Consider the following 17,960-nt stretch of genomic DNA (forward strand, 5'->3'; position numbering starts at 1 on the left):
CTGAAGCCCCTTTACTGTTGAGGTCCTAGGCAGTACATGATGTCTATGCTTCTCATTGATGCATGCGGAGACAGCAACAGCTTTTAGCAGGAATGTTCTTTTCCCGTATTTCATCCTCTGCGCATGCAAAATGTCATCCCGATCAATAAGCCTCCATTGCTGTTGATTTATGTACTCTCTAGATTTGGACAAAAGTCAATTGTAAATCAGTGGAAGGCTTTAATGCACTTTCAATTAACCATTTTCTCCTAAATGTCTGTGGGTAGTCTGGTGACTTCATGGGGTTTGTGAAGTTGTATTGATATGGGTCATGTTGCATCGGATGCCTGCCATGTAAAGATTTATGGACAGGAACATATGGGAGGGCACGGTCATCTAGAGACTAACTTAAGAGGAGACATCGGCTGTTACCATCATTTTGCTTGAAGACCCAAACTCTTATGTTGTACATAGCCTAATGTCATGCCTAACCTGGTGCCCATATTGCTGTGCCTAATGATACAGTACTGTATCCAAATAGCGGTGCCATACATCATACATTAGTACCCCGGTACAGCGGAATATAAAAGTAAACACCACTACACTGTGCTCAAATAATACTTACATACAGTGACCAAACGTCAGCGCCATACATAACATTATCTAATAACAGCCCTATACACTGTCTAAACTAACCTTTCATACAATTACTAAGATGTCCTTGATTTCTAGACTTCAAGTGCCAGGGCATTTTTTGGCATCTTGTCACACAAGGGCAAGTGTTGTGTTCTATGTGATAGCAATTAGGCTGTAGAAGGGTCCACAAAAATTAGCTGATTGTAGGTTAGCACGTTGTTGGGAGCCCCTGTGATCAGCTATAGTCTGTAGAGGAAAATGACAATATTAACTGGTGGTATTAACCTCAATGGACTATTTCTGTAATCTATAAATGTGTCAGGTCATTCGGACAGACAGACATATGTACAAGAATATAATTACTATAAAACTGCTCCTAAGTACAAGAATATAACTACTATAATACTGCCCCTACGTACAGGAATATAACTACTATATTACTGCTCCTATGTACAAGAATATAATTACTATAAAACTGCTCCTAAGTACAAGAATATAACTACTATAATACTGCCCCTATGTACAAGAATATAATTACTATAAAACTGCTCCTAAGTACAAGAATATAACTACTATAATACTGCCCCTACGTACAGGAATATAACTACTATATTACTGCTCCTATGTACAAGAATATAATTACTATAAAACTGCTCCTAAGTACAAGAATATAACTACTATAATACTGCCCCTACGTACAGGAATATAACTACTATATTACTGCTCCTATGTACAAGAATATAATTACTATAAAACTGCTCCTAAGTACAAGAATATAACTACTATAATACTGCCCCTATGTACAAGAATATAATTACTATAAAACTGCTCCTAAGTACAAGAATATAACTACTATAATACTGCCCCTACGTACAGGAATATAACTACTATATTACTGCTCCTATGTACAAGAATATAATTACTATAAAACTGCTCCTAAGTACAAGAATATAACTACTATAATACTGCCCCTACGTACAGGAATATAACTACTATATTACTGCTCCTATGTACAAGAATATAATTACTATAAAACTGCTCCTAAGTACAAGAATATAACTACTATAATACTGCCCCTATGTACAAGAATATAATTACTATAAAACTGCTCCTAAGTACAAGAATATAACTACTATAATACTGCCCCTACGTACAGGAATATAACTACTATATTACTGCTCCTATGTACAAGAATATAATTACTATAAAACTGCTCCTAAGTACAAGAATATAACTACTATAATACTGCCCCTACGTACAGGAATATAACTACTATATTACTGCTCCTATGTACAAGAATATAATTACTATAATACTGCCCCTATGTACAAGAATATAACTACTGTAATACTACTCCCATATACAGGAATATAACTACTATAATACTGCCCCTATGTACAAGAATTTAACCACTATAATACTGATACTATGTAAAAGAGTATAACTACTATAATACCGCCCCTACGTACAGGAATATAACTACTATATTACTGCTCCTATGTACAAGAATATAACTACTATAATACTGCCCCTATGTACAAGAATATAACTACTATAATACTGCTCCTATGTACAAGAATATAACTACTATAATACTACTCCTATATACAGGAATATAACTACTATAATACTGCTCCTATGCACAAGAATATAACTACTATAATACTGCCCCTATGTACAAGAGTATAACTACTATAATACTGCTCCTATGTACAAGAATATAACTACTATAATACTGCTCCCTATGTACAAGAATGTAACTACTATAATACTGCTCCTATGTACAAGAATATAACTACTATAATACTGCTCATATGTACAAGAATATAACTACTATAATACTGCTCCTATATACAAGAATATAACTACTATAATACTGCCTCCTATGTACAAGAATATAACTACTATAATACTGCTCCTATGTACAAGAACATAACTACAATAATACTGCTCCTATGTACAAGAATATAACTACTATAATACTGCTCCTATGTACAAGAATATAACTACTATAATACTGCTCATATGTACAAGAATATAACTACTATAATACTGCTCCTATATACAAGAATATAACTACTATTATACTGCCTCCTATGTACAAGAATATAACTACTATAATACTGCTCCTATGTACAAGAACATAACTACAATAATACTGCTCCTATGTACAAGAACATAACTACAATAATACTGCTCCTATGTACAAGAATATAACTACTATAATACTGCTCATATGTACAAGAATGTAACTACTATAATACTGCTCCTATGTACAAGAATGTAACTACTATAATACTGCTCCTATGTACAAGAATATAACTACTATAATACTGCTCATATGTACAAGAATATAACTACTATAATACTGCTCCTATATACAAGAATATAACTACTATAATACTGCCTCCTATGTACAAGAATATAACTACTACTAGATTGTAGCCCGATTCTAACGCATCGGGTATTCTAGAATATGCATGTCCCCGTAGTGTATGGACAATGATGATTCCAGAATTCGCGGCAGACTGTGCCCATCGCTGATTGGTCGAGGCAACCTTTATGACATCATCGTCGCCATGGCAACCATTATGACATCATCGTCGCTGTGCCCGCTGCTGATTGGTCGAGGCCGCCAGGCCTCGACCAATCAGAGACGCGGGATTTCTACGTCGATGCTGTGCCGGTCTCTGATTGGTCGAGGCCTGGCGGCCTCGACCAATCAGAGAGCAGGGATTTCCAGGACAGACAGACAGACAGACAGACAGACAGACGGAAAAACCCTTAGACAATTATATGTATAGATAATACTGCCCCTATGTACAAGAATATAACTACTATAATACTGCTCCCTATGTACAAGAATGTAACTACTATAATACTGCTCCTATGTACAAGAATATAACTACTATAATACTGCTCCTATGTACAAGAATATAACTACTATAATACTGCTCCTATATACAAGAATATAACTACTATAATACTGCCCCTATGTACAAGAATATAACTGCTATAATACTGCTCCCTATGTACAAGATTATAACTACTATAATACTGCCCCTCTGTACAAGAATATAACTAATATAACTCTGTGTGTGGCACGCTTTGTACCCCTTTGGGAGGACTCTGTAGGTGGCATGCTCTGTACTCCTTTGGGAGGACTCTATTTGGCGCGCTTTGTACCCCTTTGGGAGGACTCTGTATGTGGCACGCTTTGTACCCCTTTGGGAGGACTCTGTATGTGGCACGCTCTGTACTACTTTGAGAGGACTCTGTGTCTGGCACGCTCTGTACTCCTTTGGGAGGACTCTGTGTGCGGCACATTTTGTACCCCTTTGGGAGGACTCTGTGTGTGGCACACTCTGTACTCCTTTGGGAGGACTCTATTTGGCACGCTTTGTACCCCTTTGGGAGGACTCTGCGTGATCGATGCTGCTTAAAGGGGTCCTCTGGGGTGATGTTATGGCAGCTAAGATGGTATAACTTCCCACAGGTGAAGTTGGGACCTCAGGGCTCCCAGTGTGGAGATGAAGATGGTGGGTGGTGCAGTAAGAAACGGAGAACACAGGTTTGCAGTCTCATTACCTGGTTTACTGAAGCCTTCAGGCAGCCACAGTCCAGGGCACCAGATCACAGGTACAGGCAGGGTCCAGCCGGCTTGGAAGCGAGTTAAGAGTCCCCTTTACCTGATGGAGTTAGAAGCCTTCCTACTAGCACGGTGGTGTAGTTCCTTGCTATCTGTGGCTTCTGTCAAGGTCCTCACTGTTCTCTCTGTCCTCCTTAAAGGGTAGAACACTAACCTGTATGACAGGTGGCTCAAGCCTTTTTACAGGGGTCTGTATCATGACCTGGGCTGTTTGCGCCACTGTGTCTTCAGGTGTTAGGGTGGACATGTGATGTGTAGTCCAGCTGTCCTACCAGTTTCTGCAGTGCCTCGTGGAGTCCGACACAACCTCGGTCTCCCGGCTACCGGTGTCTGCGCTCTGCAAGGAGATAGCTCAGTCACAGCTATTCTCCCCAGTTCTTTCTCTCCTGTGCTCCGCTCTCCTGCACGCTCACTACAATGTGTTCTTCTCTCAGTATTCTATCTCTCCAGGAGCTGCAGCACCCTCTTGGCTGCACAGCCCCTTCAGTCCTTCCGACACTCACTGTCTGACTGCTCTCTACTCTGTCTCTCTGACAGACTGACTGAACTTTTCCTCCAGACCAGAATATATATATAGGGGAGCCACCCTTAAGCTGCATCAGGGCTCCCCCTTCTGGCCTGGAGTGTGTTATGACCTGGTGGTTAGGAGCACCCGGAATGACCTGATAGTTAAACCTCATACAGGACGAGCTCTGGGATGTGGGAACTCTGCTGACCGCAATCCCTAATCCTATCACACACACTAGAAATAGCCGTGGAGCGCTCCTGACCAGACCTAGGTGCCTCGTCACAGCCTAAGAGCTATCTAGCCCTAGAGATGGAAAATAAAGCCTACCTTGCCTCAGAGAAATCCCCCAAAGGCAAATGAAGCCCCCCACATATATTGACTGTGAGTAAAGATGAAAGTCACAAACGCAGAAATGAAACAGGTTTCAGCAAAGGGAGGCCAGACTTACTAAATAGACAGAGGATAGGAAAGGTAACTTTGCGATCAGCACAAAAACCTACAAAAGACCACGCAGAGTGTGCAAAAAGGACCTCCGCACCGACTCACGGTGCGGAGGGGCCACTCTGCATCCCAGAGCTTCCAGCTAGCAAGACAAAATCATGATAACCAGCTGGACAAGAAAACAGTGAACAAATAATGACTATCAGGAACTTAGCTTCTGCAGGAGAAGGCAGGTCACCAGAGAGATCCAGGAGCGAACTGAACAAATGCAAAAACATTGACAGCTGGCATGGAGTAACGATCTGAGAGTAGTTAAATAGAGCAGCCAACCAAAGGATAAACCTCGTCACCTGTGTAAGGAACCTCAGAAGCAGCAGCTTCACTCATAGCCACCAGAGGGAGCCCATAGACAGAACTCGCCGAAGTACCATTCACGACCACAGGAGGGAGTTTGACAACAGAATTCACAACAGGAGTGTAAACATGTTGTATGCTTGTGGTTACCTGATAAAGAAGATCTTCCTTCACTTCCAAGCATGACATCACTCTCCCCGTGAGGTAAGCAATGCCACTGTAACAACCAGGACCCTGGGGTGTTACAAACCCCTTTGGGAGGACTCTGTGTGTGGCATGCTTTGTACCTCTCTGGGAGCACTCTGTGTGTAGCACGCTTTGTACCCCTTTGGGAGGACTCTGTGTGTGGCACTCTTTGTTCTCCTTTGGGAGGACTCTGTGGCACGCTTTGTTCCCCTTTGGAAGGGCTCTGTGTGTGGCACGAATTGTACCCCTTTGGGAGGACTCCGTGTGTCGCACACTTTGTACCCCTTTGGGAAGACTCCACATACCACGCTTTGTACCCCTTTGGGAGGACTCTGTGTGTGGCATTCTTTGTACCCCTTTGGGCAGACTCTGTGTGATACGCTTTGTACCCCTTTGGGAGGACTCCGTGTGTCGCACACTTTGTACCCCTTTGGGAAGACTCCACATACCACGCTTTGTACCCCTTTGGGAGGACTCTGTGTATGGCATGCTTTGTACCCCTTTAGGAGCATTTTGTGTGCAGCACGCTTTGTACCACTTTGGGAGGACTCCGTGTGTGGTACGCTTTGTACCCCTTTGGAAGGACTCCGTGTGTGGCATGCTTTCTACCCCTTTGGGAGGACTCTGTGGCACTCTTTGGACCCCTTGGGAGGACTATGTGTGTAGCACACTTTGTACCCATTTGGGAAGACTCCACATGCCACACTTTGTACCCCTTTGGGAAGACTTCGTGTGACACACTTTGTACCCCTTTGGGAGGACTCCGGGTGTAGCACACTTTGTACTCATTTGGGAAGACTCCACGTGCCACACTTTGTACCCCTTTGGGAGGACTCTGTGTGTGGCATGCTTTGTACAACTTTGGGAGGACTGTGTGTGGCATGCTTTGTACCCCTTTAGGAGCACTTTGTGTGCAGCACGCTTTGTACCACTTTGGGAGGACTCCGTGTATGACACTCTTTGTACCCCTTTGGGAGGACTCCGTGTGTGACACGATTTGTACCCCTTTGGAAGGACTCTGTGTGTGACACGATTTGTACCCCTTTGGGAAGACTCTGCAGCACACTTTGTACCCCTTTGGGAGGACTCTGTGTGGTACGCTTTGTACCCCTCTAGGAGGACTCTGTGTGTGGCACGGTTTGTACCCCTTCGGGAGGACTTTGGGTGTGGCACGCTTTGTACCTCATTGGGAGAACTCTGTGGGTGGCACGGTTTGTACCCCTTCGGGAGGACTTTGGGTGTGGCACGCTTTGTACCCCTCTGGGAGGACTCTGTGTGTGGCACGGTTTGTACCCCTTCGGGAGGACATTGGGTGTGGCACGCTTTGTACCCCTTTGGGAGGACTCCGGGTGTAGCACACTTTGTACTCATTTGGGAAGACTCCACGTGCCACACTTTGTACCCCTTTGGGAGGACTCTGTGTGTGGCATGCTTTGTACAACTTTGGGAGGACTGTGTGTGGCATGCTTTGTACCCCTTTAGGAGCACTTTGTGTGCAGCACGCTTTGTACCACTTTGGGAGGACTCCGTGTATGACACTCTTTGTACCCCTTTGGGAGGACTCCGTGTGTGACACGATTTGTACCCCTTTGGAAGGACTCTGTGTGTGACACGATTTGTACCCCTTTGGGAAGACTCTGCGGCACACTTTGTACCCCTTTGGGAGGACTCTGTGTGGTACGCTTTGTACCCCTCTAGGAGGACTCTGTGTGTGGCACGGTTTGTACCCCTTCGGGAGGACTTTGGGTGTGGCACGCTTTGTACCTCATTGGGAGAACTCTGTGGGTGGCACGGTTTGTACCCCTTCGGGAGGACTTTGGGTGTGGCACGCTTTGTACCCCTCTGGGAGGACTCTGTGTGTGGCACGGTTTGTACCCCTTCGGGAGGACATTGGGTGTGGCACGCTTTGTACCCCTTTGGGAGGACTCTGTGTTTGGCACGCTTTGTACCCCTTTGGGAGGACTCTGAGTGTGGCAAGTTTTTACCCCTTTGGGAAGACTCTGCATGTGGCACGCTTTATACCCCTTTGGGAGGACTCTGCGTATGGCCCGCTTTGTACCACACCCATACATGTGTATTTCACCCCCCCTCCACATTTTTGACAGACCTCCTCCACAACCTTTGGGAGGTATTTTTGGTAAAATCTGTAACTTTGAGGAGAGGGGAGGGTGAAGGTGCCACCCTGGAGACTTACCAATTCTTCATTGAGTTTGAGAGGACTTTTCTTTTAACAGGAGCCTCCTGGATATTCTGGGAGAGTTGGTAAGTATGGATAAAGGTCAAAAAGGTAACTGACAAGGCGAGTAAAATATGAATATAGTCTGGAACGCAACATTTATTGCTTGTACACTGCTTGCTCTATGTTCTGCAAGCACTGATTTGCATGTACTATGTCCGTGGACTACAGATTCGTGGATCTCAGCAGATATCCTCCTTGATTTCATGGCTCATAGAATTATGTTTCATACCCGTCAATTTTGTGAGGGCAATTTATTCCCAAACTGCTGTGTGTGTTTGATTGTAGATTTTGACATAAGGAGCAAGGCCATGTTCTTTCTTTTTTGCAATTATATTTTTTTTGCTATGTGTACGTAGACGTAGGATGCAGAAAGGTTAAAGAAAAAACTTCTAGCAAAGCATCCAAGTGCAGTCCGATTTATGCGGACACAGATGATGCAGATGAGGAAATTAAGATCTCTGTCTACTCGGCACATGTGATACCTGAGTGAGAAAATACAAGGAAAAAATTCCAGCACCAACGAAAAATTAAAATATAAAAAAGTATTAAAAATGTATTAAAACAGCATATGAAACAAAAAAGAGGGAAGGAAAAAAAAACATGTAGAAAACCTTTGGTGTTTCGGACAAATGTCCTTATTCATAGGCAATATTCACGTTACCATATACACTCCCTGACAGAAGTTATGTCGCTTATAATAATAATAATTTTATTTATATAGCGCCAACATATTCCACAGCGCTTCACAAATTATAGAGGGGACTTGTACAGACAATAGACATTACAGCATAACAGAAATCACAGTTCAAAATAGATACCAGGAGGAGTGAGGGCCCTGCTGCTCGCAAGCTTACAAACTATGGGGAAAAGGGGAGACACGAGAGGTGGATGGTAACAATTGCTTTAGTTATTCGGACCGGCCATAGTGTAAGGCTCAGGTGTTCATGTAAAGCTGCATGAACCAGTTAACTGCCTAAGTATGTAGCAGTACAGACACAGAGGGCTATTAACTGCATGAAATGTATAAGACCATGATGTGAGGAACCTGATTAAGGTTTGTTTTATTTGTTTGTTTTTTTTTGAATGGGCCACACAGGGATAGTTAGGTTAATGCGTTGAGGCGGTAGGCCAGTCTGAACAAATGCGTTTTTAGGGCACGCTTAAAACTGTGAGCATTGGGGATTAATCTTATTAACCTGGTGTGGTGTGACTGGTGGTCGCGTGGTTAATGGGAGGTATGTATCACAGGAATGGATGCTCCCTGCGAGGCAACCCGGAGTATTTTATCTTTAGTGCACATGAGCACTAAAGATGTCGTTTAGTGCACCTGGGTCCGGGTTGCGGGTAGCTATGAGAGATGGGAGGGTCTGGCTACCCATATACCTCACCTCTCAGTGGGGGCGCTACGTGTACGCTTTTCCCTGCAGGAATTTGAGGACCTGCAATGATGTCATGATCATGTGACAGTGCGTGTGATGTTACCTCACCTGTGGGTGTGGTTACAGGCTACCTAAAGGAGGTGTGTTTAGCACATGGGAGTGAGTGTTTGGGAGTCTGCCAGTATGGACAGAGTTCCATGTGTCCCGGCTGGACACTACAGAGAGACCGTGTTTAGGCTATAGAGCCTGCGTGCTGGACATAGCACAGCCTGTGTGCCCACAGACCTGAGAGAGTGGAGCTCTACTATGGACATTGAGGATTTATCTGTCTCATGTAAGACTGTTTACCGTTTGTTCTTGTTTCTATGGTTTATGGATAGAATAAACCAAACAGACTGCTTTAAGTGGAAAAACTGTGCCAAAGTGCTTGAATCCCATGCCAAACGAGTGTCCCCCAAGACACGTAGTATGCGAAATGCTACACTGGGTAGTGCATTCCAAAGAATTGGCGAAGCACGTGAAAAGTCTTGGAGACGGGAGTGGGAGGTTCAGATTATTGAGGATGCTAACCTCAAGTCATTAGCAGAGCGGAGGGCACGGGTAGGGTGGTAAACTGAGACCAGGGTAGAGATGTAGGGTGGTGCTGAGCCATGGAGCGCTTTGTGAATGAGGGTAATAGTTTTGTACTGGATTCTTGAGTGGATCGGTAACCAGTCTAATGAATGGCACAGGGCAGAGGCATCGGTGTAACGGTTAGCGAGGAATATAATCCTGGCAGCAGCATTCAGGACAGATTGGAGGGGGGAGAGTTTGGTAAGAAGGAGGCCAATTAAGAGAGAGTTACAATAGTCCAGATGAGAATGAATGAGTGAAACAGCAAGACCCTCCTTCTCTCTGTGCTTCTGCTTGCTGAGATGTGTGTGTGTGGATCCCAAATCCCTTATGGCTCCCACCAAAAGAATGTTTATTGCTCCTGTAGTTGCACAATTCTCCCATCTAGTACCAGCTGGTCTGGTCACTCTCAAAAGATATGAGGTTCTTTGTTCTATTATAGGAAGATATTGGGCCACCTATTTGGGCCAGAAAAATAAGGAGTACATATTGCTGACTTCCATCGGTAGATCTGTCAACCACTGTAAGCACTAGCAGCTAAACTCAACAAAGTGCTGATTTCTCTTTAACCGTGTGGAACAACTAGAACGAATTTGGTATCATTAGAAAGCCAATTTTAATATAAGATGAATGATGGGTGTGCTGTGGTTCTGCCATGTTCTCAAGCTAAGATATGAGAATTATAAGTATTTTTGGTAAAATCTGTAACTTTGAGGAGAGGGGAGGGTGAAGGTAAACCTGCAGGTATAAGTGACTGCACTTAACCCAGCCTTCAGTCTTGCCTGAGGAGCTGTTGCAGCAGATCTTGTCTGATGAATTGGGACATTTGGGCTCCGACCACCAGCATGGTTAGCTGGAAGTGATCTGAGCACATGTAAGCGTTACTTTCTGTTTTAATCCCTGTTTTTGTTTTGTAGCTGCTTTGTAAATACTTTGTCTCATATTGTAACATTTTTCTATATCTTTTATAAACACTGCCTAATATTTTGGAGTAAACTATAAAACTACTAGTTTGTATTCTTTATGTTCTATGTGAATTTTTCACGTGCCTGAAGTAATTATGCTACTAAATTGGGTTGGCTCTGAACCCCTCTCTGTGAGAAATCTGAGCTGGTGGCAGCGAAGTGTGTTCTGGGCTAGGTGGGTACCGCTGGCAGCGATGGAACGGGGTTTTACAAGCTATGCATGCTGCTGCATTCCTGCTAGCCAGTCCACAGTGAAGCGACCCGTCCGGTGACTAATTATCACAGGTGTAGTTCCCTGACTGACCCGAGGGTAAGGGGGGTGCCAGAGAGCTGCAAGTTTCTAAGCGGAACTGAAAAGCGGGATATACATAAATCCCTGCAGCTCATGATATTGTAGCAGCAGTGGGATAACTAAAATAAGCCCCTGCAGTAAATTGATAGGTCAATAGCCTTGTTTGTGTTTTCATCACATTGTAGCAGTGAAGGGATAACTAAGGCTACTTTCACACTAGCGTCGTTTGGCCTCCGTCGCAATGTGTCATTTTGGAGAAAAGTTGCCCACAGGATGCGTTTTTTCTCCATAGACTTTCATTAGTGACGGATTGCCACACGTCGCATCCATCGTGCAACCGATGCGTCATGTTTTGGCGGACCGTCGGCACAAAAAAAGCTACATGTAACATTTTTTGTGCGTCGTGTCTGCCATTTCCGACCGCGCATGCGTGGCCGGAACTCTGCCCCCTCCTCCCCGGACCTTACAATGGGGCAGCGGATGCGTTGAAAAACTGCATCCGCTGCCCCGTTGTGCTTTTACTTCACAGCATGCGTCGGTAGGTCGGCCCGATGCACTGCGACAGGCCCGTACCGACGCTAGTGTGAAAGTAGCCTAAGATAAGCCCCCCCTGCACATGTGATAGCCGTGTGCTGGCCAAAGGTCACACACGATCCGTGACCTATTGGTGTCAGCACGGTGGGAATCGTGGGGGTCGCTTATCCAAGTTATGTAAATAAAAGCTTATAACATGATGTTAAATTCATCCATTGGTTGTATAAATTATTCTTTTGAAAGCTGAAACCCTTCGAAATGTGGTTTAGGTTAAGAAAATAAATTGTCATCAATGCAGAAATATTGATCATTTAATGGACACAGAATGGTCATATTTTGGCAAGACAAATGTCACATGGTCATATCATGCACCCAATCCTAGTTTATATCCTCACCTGTGCTCAGTAAATGATTGGTTAATTAGTGTGTGTGTATAAAAAAGAAACCCAGCACCCCAGAACTTCACTTGAACTGCAACTTAAGCTCTGACAACATGACAAAAATCCATCCTGTGACCAAAGCCTGGATTATCAAGAGGCTGAAGACCAGATCCATTACAGAAGTGGCTGGCACCTTTAACGTGTCTCAGGGTCAAGTACAAAGAATTTAAAAAATGATTTGAAGAGGCTGGAGATGTGTTTGGCAAGCCCAGGTCCGGCAGACCCCGCAAGACAACTGCTCAGGAGGAACGTTTGTTGGTTAGAAAATCCAAAGCAAGCCCCTCTTCCACTGCAGCAGAGCTCCAACAGGCCTGGTCACCTCAATGCCCTGTGTCAACTAGAACAGTTTGTAGGATGCTGTCTCGAAATGGCCTCCATGGTCGAATCAGTGCCCAGAAGCCAGCACTAAACAAAAGGCAAATAAAAACCGTATGGCATTTGCAAAGTCTCACAGCCTAATAAACAGATGGACGCTGGAAAAGTGGCACAAGGTGGATTTCTCTGATGAATCTTCAGTAGAATTACACCACAGCCGCCACAAATACTGAAGGAGACCTACTGGAGTCCATATGGATCCAAAATACACCCAGAAAACAGTTAAATTTAGTGGTGGAAAGATCATGGTCTGGGGTTACATTCAGTATGGGGGTGTGCAAAACATTTGCAAGGTGGAAGGCAATATCAATAGCCTAAAATATCAAGAAGTATTAGCTACCTCTTATATTCCAAATCATAAAAGGGGTCAAATTCTGCAGCAGGATGGTGCTCCATCTCATACATCCATCTCTACAACAAAGTTCCTCCAGGCAAAAAAGATCAAGGTGCTCAAGGACTGGCCAGCCCAGTCACCAGACATGAACATCATTGAGCATGTTTGGGGTAGGATGAAAGAGGAAGCTTGGAAGACAAAACCAAAGAACCTAGATGAACTCTGGGAGGCATGTAAGACTGCATTCTGTGCTATTCCTGATGGCTTCATTAATAAATTGTGTGAATCGTTGTTGAACCGCATGGATGCAGTCCTTCAAGCTCATGGAAGTCACACAAAATATTAAATATGACTCTAATAGCACCACAACTTCATTCACCAATGTTATGCAACATATATTTGTATTTTAACCCCTTCATGACCTTGGGATTTTTCGTTTTTCCGTGTTCGTTTTTCACTCCCCTCCTTCCCAGAGTCATAACTTTTTTATTTTTCTGTCAATTTGGCCATGTGAGGGCTTGTTTTTTGCGGGACGAGTTGTACTTTTGAACGACATCATTGGTTTTAGCATGTCGTGTACTAGAAAACAGGAAAAAAATTCCAAGTGCGGTGAAATTGCAAAAAAAGTACAATCCTACACTTGTTTTTTGTTTGGCTTTTTTGCTAGGTTCACTAAATGCTAAAACTGACATGCTATTATGATTCTCCAGGTCACTACGAGTTCATAGACACCTAACATGACTAGGTTATTTTTTATGTAAGTGGTGAAAAAAAATTCCAAACTTTGCTAAAAAAAAAAAATTGCGCCATTTTCCGATACCCGTAGCGTCTCCATTTTTCGTGATCTGGGGTTTGTTGAGGGCTTATTTTTTGCGTGCCGAGCTGGCGTTTTTAATGATAGCATTTTGGTGCAGATACGTTCTTTTGATCGCCCGTTATTGCATTTTAATGCAATGTCGCGGCGACCTAAAAAACGTAATTCTGCCGTTTCGAATTTTTTTCTCGCTACGCCGTTTAGCGATCAGGTTAATGCTTTTTTTTAATTGATAGATCGGGCGATTCTGAGCGCGGCGATACCAAATATGTGTAGATTTGATTTTTTTTTATTGATTTATTTTGATTGGGGCGAAAGGGGGGTGATTTAAACTTTTATATATTTTTTTTTTTTCACATTTTTTTTAACTTTTTTTTTTAACTTTTGCCATGCTTCAATAGCCTCCGTGGGAGGCTAGAAGCAGGCACAACGCGATCGGCTCTGCTACATAGCAGCGATCTGCTGATCGCTGCTATGTAGCAGAAATGGAGGTGTGCTATGAGCGCCGACCACAGGGTGGCGCTCACAGCCACCGGTCATCAGTAACCATAGAGGTCTCTAGGACCTCTATGGTCACCATCCTGACGCATCGCCGACCCCCGATCATATGACGGGGGTCGGCGATGACGTCATTTCCGGCCGCCCGGCCGGAAGCGGTAGTTAAATGCCGCTGTCTGCGATTGACAGCGGCATTTAACTAGTTAATAGGTGCGGGCAGATTGCGATTCTGCCCGCGCCTATTACGGGCACATGTCAGCTGTTCAAAACAGCTGACATGTCCCGGCTTTGATGCGGGCTCACCGCGGAGCCCTGCATCAAAGCAGGGGATCTGACCTCGGACGTACTATCCCGTCCGAGGTCAGATAGGGGTTAATTTAATTATTTGTTTGAATATCACATTACTTTCTGTGGGCGACAAAACTTTTGTCTTGCCAAAATCTGACCATTCTGTGTCCATTAACTGATCAATATTTCTGCATTGATGCCAAGTTATTTTCATAACCTAAACCACATTTCGGAGGGTTTCAGCTTTCAAAAGGATAATTTATACAACCAATGGATGAATTTATCGTCAGGTTATAAGCTTTTATTTACATAACATGGATAAGCGACATAACTTCTGTCAGGGAGCGTAAAGTGCTGAAAAAGGGCAAAAAGGTCCACGTGGGGTGAAATAGTGAAAAAAAAACCCAATTCACTCTGGGGGGGGGGGGGGGGCGGTTTATTTTGATTTTACGGCATTCGTTGTCCAGTAAAAATATTCCCGGCAACTTGATTCTCCAGGCCAGTACAATTATGGCGATACCAAACTTACTATTTTTTATTATTTTAATGGCTTAAAAAAATCTAATATTCATGAAAAAAATTGGTTAAATTGGTTCTGTTGCCATTTTTGCCTTATACGTTAATAAATGTTATTTTTTGATAGCTCTGACTTTTACACATGCAGCAATACTGAATGTTGATGTACAGGGTATAATGAAAATCATGGTCTGCAATGAGGCCCAGCCTGTAGCTGAGCTTCACAGCCTGGTATACTAAGATGGAGGCAACAGGTGTTTTCAGCAGGCCACTGCCTGCCATGGCTACTCATTGGCACCCCGCATTTGTGTTGCACAAAGGAGGAGATGGTGGGCACCGACATCACACCAACTAACGCGCTCCATGTCGTAATGGTTTAGGAAGAGGTTTCAATGCATGGCCACGTGCTCACGTCCATCTAGGACCTCTGTACTGCATTACTATAAACCGGAGTCCATATTAATTTTAACCAGGTTATGTATTTTTATTGTCAGGCTATTGTGTTTTTCTGTAACTGTGACAATCAATTTAAAGGGGCGTCCTTCTGACACAATGTTATGTTTGTATTGTTTTCTGGTGTCCTTGCTAGATCCTATTTCCCTCCAATAATAAGGTTTTATTAAAAGAGCCTGAGTCTTCCACTGTAGGTCTCAGGCTTCATAGCGAGGCATAGGCCCCATTTATCAATGCTGTCGATCGTCTCTCCTTGTTGTCCTTAGCAACCAATCAGAGCTCAGCTTCCATTTGTAAAACAGCTATGGAAAAATGAAAGAAGAACTCTAATTGGTTGCTAAGAAAGGCAAGGTTTTGTCCATAGCAACCAGTCTAAAAGTTGAACTCTAATGGGAATATCTGCTGAATATGTAAGGCCTTGCCCCATATATGCGAGGCCGCAAAACCTCCCAGACATACCCATTTAGGGATAGATTACTTTAGACTTTCCATCTTTGTTTAGCAGCCTTATGTAATTGTTTGCATCCAATATGGCTGCCAATGGCAGATTTTGCCATGGATTACTAGTCTACAGAGACAAGCACAGCATTTCCAAAAGAGAAGGTGGGATCCAAGAGTGTTGCCTTATTTTGGGTGCACCCAGCTGACAGATTTTTCATGAGAAGGCTGCCACTAGGGGGAGCTCACTGCATAGAGATTTTATACCCATTACATTGACCTCCGATGTCAATCCTCGTAGCTAAAGGATTTTCTTGCATTGATCAGTGGATTTCTGGGTGCTACGTTCCTCTTTCTGTATCAGCTTTAAAGGTTGGAACAGGAGCATAAATACTTAGATATCACTAAAATAAGTGGAGGACGACCTCAGGATTAGTGCCTCCTAGGGTTGGAGGGGCATCTGTAGTAGTAAATGCTTCTTTAGTCACTTTTTGGGAATTATTTTGGTTTATTGTAACGGCCCTTCCTCTCTTTTAGGGCTCCGGAGCCGGTATACAGCACTGTCAATAAACTCGGGGACAAACCTTCCTCTCCGAGGCTTTATTCCCCGGTAGAATGTGACAAAAGCTTCCTCCTCACATCTCCATATCCTCATTTCCATGGAGGTCTGCTTCCAGAATCGGAAATTTCCAGGTGAGAATCGCCATTTTAAGAAATCATGAGTTATATTCAGGACTGTGACGTCCCAGCTCTCTGTTTGGAAAATCCATCACATCTTAGCATATTAACCCTAGTGAAACCCACCCATTACAATCGCCCTTTCATGGCCCCACGGAATGCAATGCCTCCCTCCACAGTATGACAACTTTATGATGCCCTGCCACACAGTATGATGCTCTCACAATTTACGAAGCCCATGTAGTGCCCCACACAGTCCCCCTCAAACAGGCTGTTGCCTAAACAATGCCCCTCCCCATTTATGATGCCTCACAATGCCCCCCATTCATTATGATGCCCCACACGCAGGCTGATGCCCTCACAATTCCCTTCACAATTTATGATGCCTGACAGTGCCCTTCATGCATTATGATGTCCCACACAGTGCCCTCCAAACAGGCTGATGTTCAAACAATGGCCCTCACAATATATGATGTCTCACAATGCCCCTCTTGCATTATGAGATTCCACACACAGGCCGATGCCCTAACAATACTCTTCACAATTTATGATACCTCACAGTGCCCTTTACAAATTATTATGCCTCACACCATGCCCCCACACACACACAGGCTGATGCCCTCATAATGCCCCCATAATTTATGTTGTCTCACAGTACCCCTCGCACATTATTTTGCCCATTACAGCCCCCCATACACACGTTATGATGTTTCTCACAGTATGATACCCCCACAAACCACCATGTATTAAGATACCCCACAGTACCCCTCACAACTTATGATGCGATGTAGTGCCCCTCACAGTGACCCATTAGACAATATAATGCCCCCAAATTTCCCCACACACATTATGGTAACCTTACTATACCCCTCAATTGTGGATTGTGACCTGTGAATAGGATCATTATCCATTTTGTAGAAGCAATCCTCTCCCTCTTTTCACCTTTAGCTTTTTTGCAGATGATGTTATGTTTGCATCAAGAATTTGTTGAAATTTCATTGAATCCATTCTTCCCTCTACCCGTGAAATGTTCCCTGTGCCATAGGCTGCAACACAACCCCAAAGCATGATAAATCCACCCCCATGCTTAAAGGGGTATTCCCATCTCAAAGATCCTATGTACTAGGTGTAATATTAATAATAATAGTAATTACCTACAATTAGATATTCTTTATAGTTTTTTTTAGCTGTATTGCTTACCCCTTGTGCAGGGTTTCTCAGTCGCTCATGTATCCATGGTTACAGTCAGTATGGCCTTCCTGGTCAGGAGTTTATAGATATCACTTGCCGGGTTCTCGGTGGCACGGATAGTTAGAGCCTGCGCAGAAGCTCCCTGCCCGCCCACCTAACTC

General features: G+C 43.8%; 1 protein-coding gene across 4 annotated transcripts in view; it reads left to right on the top strand.

The window, feature by feature from the left end:
• DLG2 (discs large MAGUK scaffold protein 2) overlaps positions 1–17,960 on the top strand; it is a 1,534,662-nt gene that overhangs the window by 1,089,375 nt on the left and 427,327 nt on the right. For all 4 annotated transcript variants that reach the window (XM_069759326.1, XM_069759327.1, XM_069759329.1 and 1 more), the window contains one exon: positions 16,468–16,623. In XM_069759326.1, the coding sequence (XP_069615427.1) occupies positions 16,468–16,623 (156 nt within the window). The remainder of the gene's footprint in view (positions 1–16,467; positions 16,624–17,960) is intronic.

This window comes from Ranitomeya imitator, chromosome 3 (assembly GCF_032444005.1).
Source record: "Ranitomeya imitator isolate aRanImi1 chromosome 3, aRanImi1.pri, whole genome shotgun sequence".
Lineage (NCBI taxonomy): Eukaryota > Metazoa > Chordata > Amphibia > Anura > Dendrobatidae > Ranitomeya > Ranitomeya imitator.